The sequence below is a fragment of the Vollenhovia emeryi genome, unplaced genomic scaffold (genome assembly GCF_000949405.1).
Source record: "Vollenhovia emeryi isolate VEMERY1.0 unplaced genomic scaffold, V.emery_V1.0 DF947491.1, whole genome shotgun sequence".
In the NCBI taxonomy this organism is placed as follows: domain Eukaryota; kingdom Metazoa; phylum Arthropoda; class Insecta; order Hymenoptera; family Formicidae; genus Vollenhovia; species Vollenhovia emeryi.
Window position 1 is genome coordinate 1 of NW_011958875.1, and position 1665 is coordinate 1665.

At 59.4% G+C, this 1665-nt stretch overlaps 1 protein-coding gene across 1 annotated transcript; it reads right to left on the bottom strand.

Moving 5' to 3' along the window:
- Positions 1-186: 186 nt before the first annotated feature.
- On the bottom strand, positions 187-823 carry LOC105558102 (the record flags this gene model as incomplete). Its single annotated transcript, XM_012005624.1, has 1 exon — positions 187-823. A coding segment is annotated over exon 1 (637 nt), but the record flags the coding sequence as incomplete, so codon positions are not given.
- Positions 824-1665: the final 842 nt, after the last annotated feature.

Sequence of the window (1665 nt, forward strand, 5' to 3'; positions counted from 1 at the left end):
CCCCCGTCACACCCCCCCCCTCCTTTCGGAGAGCGAAATTTCCGATTTTTCGCTCTTCGAAAATCTTACTGCTATTTTCTACTTACAATTATAATTGGCGCTTCGACCAGTGTCGCACGTTTCCATTTGCCGGGTCGAGGCGGAGGGCGTACTTAACTCGCCCGATCCGGGTGCGCCAGCGCTTACTGCCGATGGGCACCCGGATCAGGCACCCATCCACAATCACGTCCCGTTCCTCCCTCGGTGCCGTCGGCCGTATGCAGAAGGGGTCGCGGGGCATCTGCGGCGCCGTCCTCGTCTGCGTAGGCTGAGCCCCTTTGTTGCTCGGTGCGGGCCCGGGGGCGGCGGCGGTCGGCGCCTGGGTCACCCCCGGAGCCCGGGGGCGAGCGGTCGGTTGAGCGGCCACCACCTCCGCCGGTTTCGGGGCGGCGATCCCTGCCGCGGAGACGGCACTTCTTCCGGTTGCTGGTGGCTGCAGGAGCCGGAATGTATGGCGCGGGTACACCTCAACCAGCCTGATGGTGGGCCCGGTGGTCGGAACGGAGGCAGGAGCGGTGTCGGTCGGATGCCCGTCCTCCTCCTCGGAGAGGTGCACCACCGGGATACTCTCCGGTGGTCGTCGCCGTCCCGCTATCCCGCGTCGGATCAAGTCCGTGTTGTTCCGGGTACGGCGGGCCATGGCCTTCCGCCAAAATTTCTCTGCGTCGCCTCGTTTTGCCGCGGAGCCCGGTGGCCGGGTCGGAGTTACCCCGACTAGGGGTGGCTTGGCGGGCGGAGGCGTCACCCGTGGGCGCGTCGGGACTCTTTCCGTCGGGTCCGTCATGGCGGAAGTTCGGCGGCAAACTAAATTTCCCGCGTCCGGCCCGCGTAGTTTTGTAGGAGCGCGCGTGAGTGGAGGGGGAAAGCAGGGTGGCCCTCTTTCGGAAAATTCCGGAAGTAGTTCGCGGAAGTAGTTTGAGCGAGATACGAGTCCGGCAGGAATCTCCGTCAAACACAGGCCCGGCGGTAATCGTAACTAACAGGCGGTCACCGCAAATCGATCAAAACGCCTTACTATGCTGCGGCTATGGTCCGGGATTTTTACGGAAATATCGGCCTCGGAGGTAATTCGCGAAACACCATCTTTCGAAGTAATTCGACGGGATACAGGTGTTTTCGAAAAATAGTTTTCGCGCGGAGTACAGGCCCATTAACGTGACTGGTTTGATTTGAGGTCGCGTACGTGTACACGCGACACGGTATTTTTACCGTCGATGGTTTTCAAGTCGAAAACCACAGGCGATCGCACCCGGTGAACGATGAAAGGCCTCGAATTTTGCTGCGAGTTTCGCGTTAAAAGCCTCTGCTTTGCTGGACAACTCGTGCGTGCGCTTCCACACTTCCTCCCCGATTCGGGGCCTCCAATCGCGGCGCCGGAGATTATAGTGGTGCTGTTGCCGCTGAAAACTCTGCGCCAATTTTATTTTCGCGAGTTCCAACGCTTCCCGGATTTGTTTTATTCTTGTTTCGGAATCTTCTTTCTCGGTATTCGCAGACGTTTGGCCTACACTCCCGGACGGTCGCAATTCTCGACCGAAATTCAGGTAAGCTGGCGTGTACCCCGTTGATTCGCAGTGCGCGGTGTTGTACGCATAGGCAATCTCCGGGATAAATCTATCCCACTTT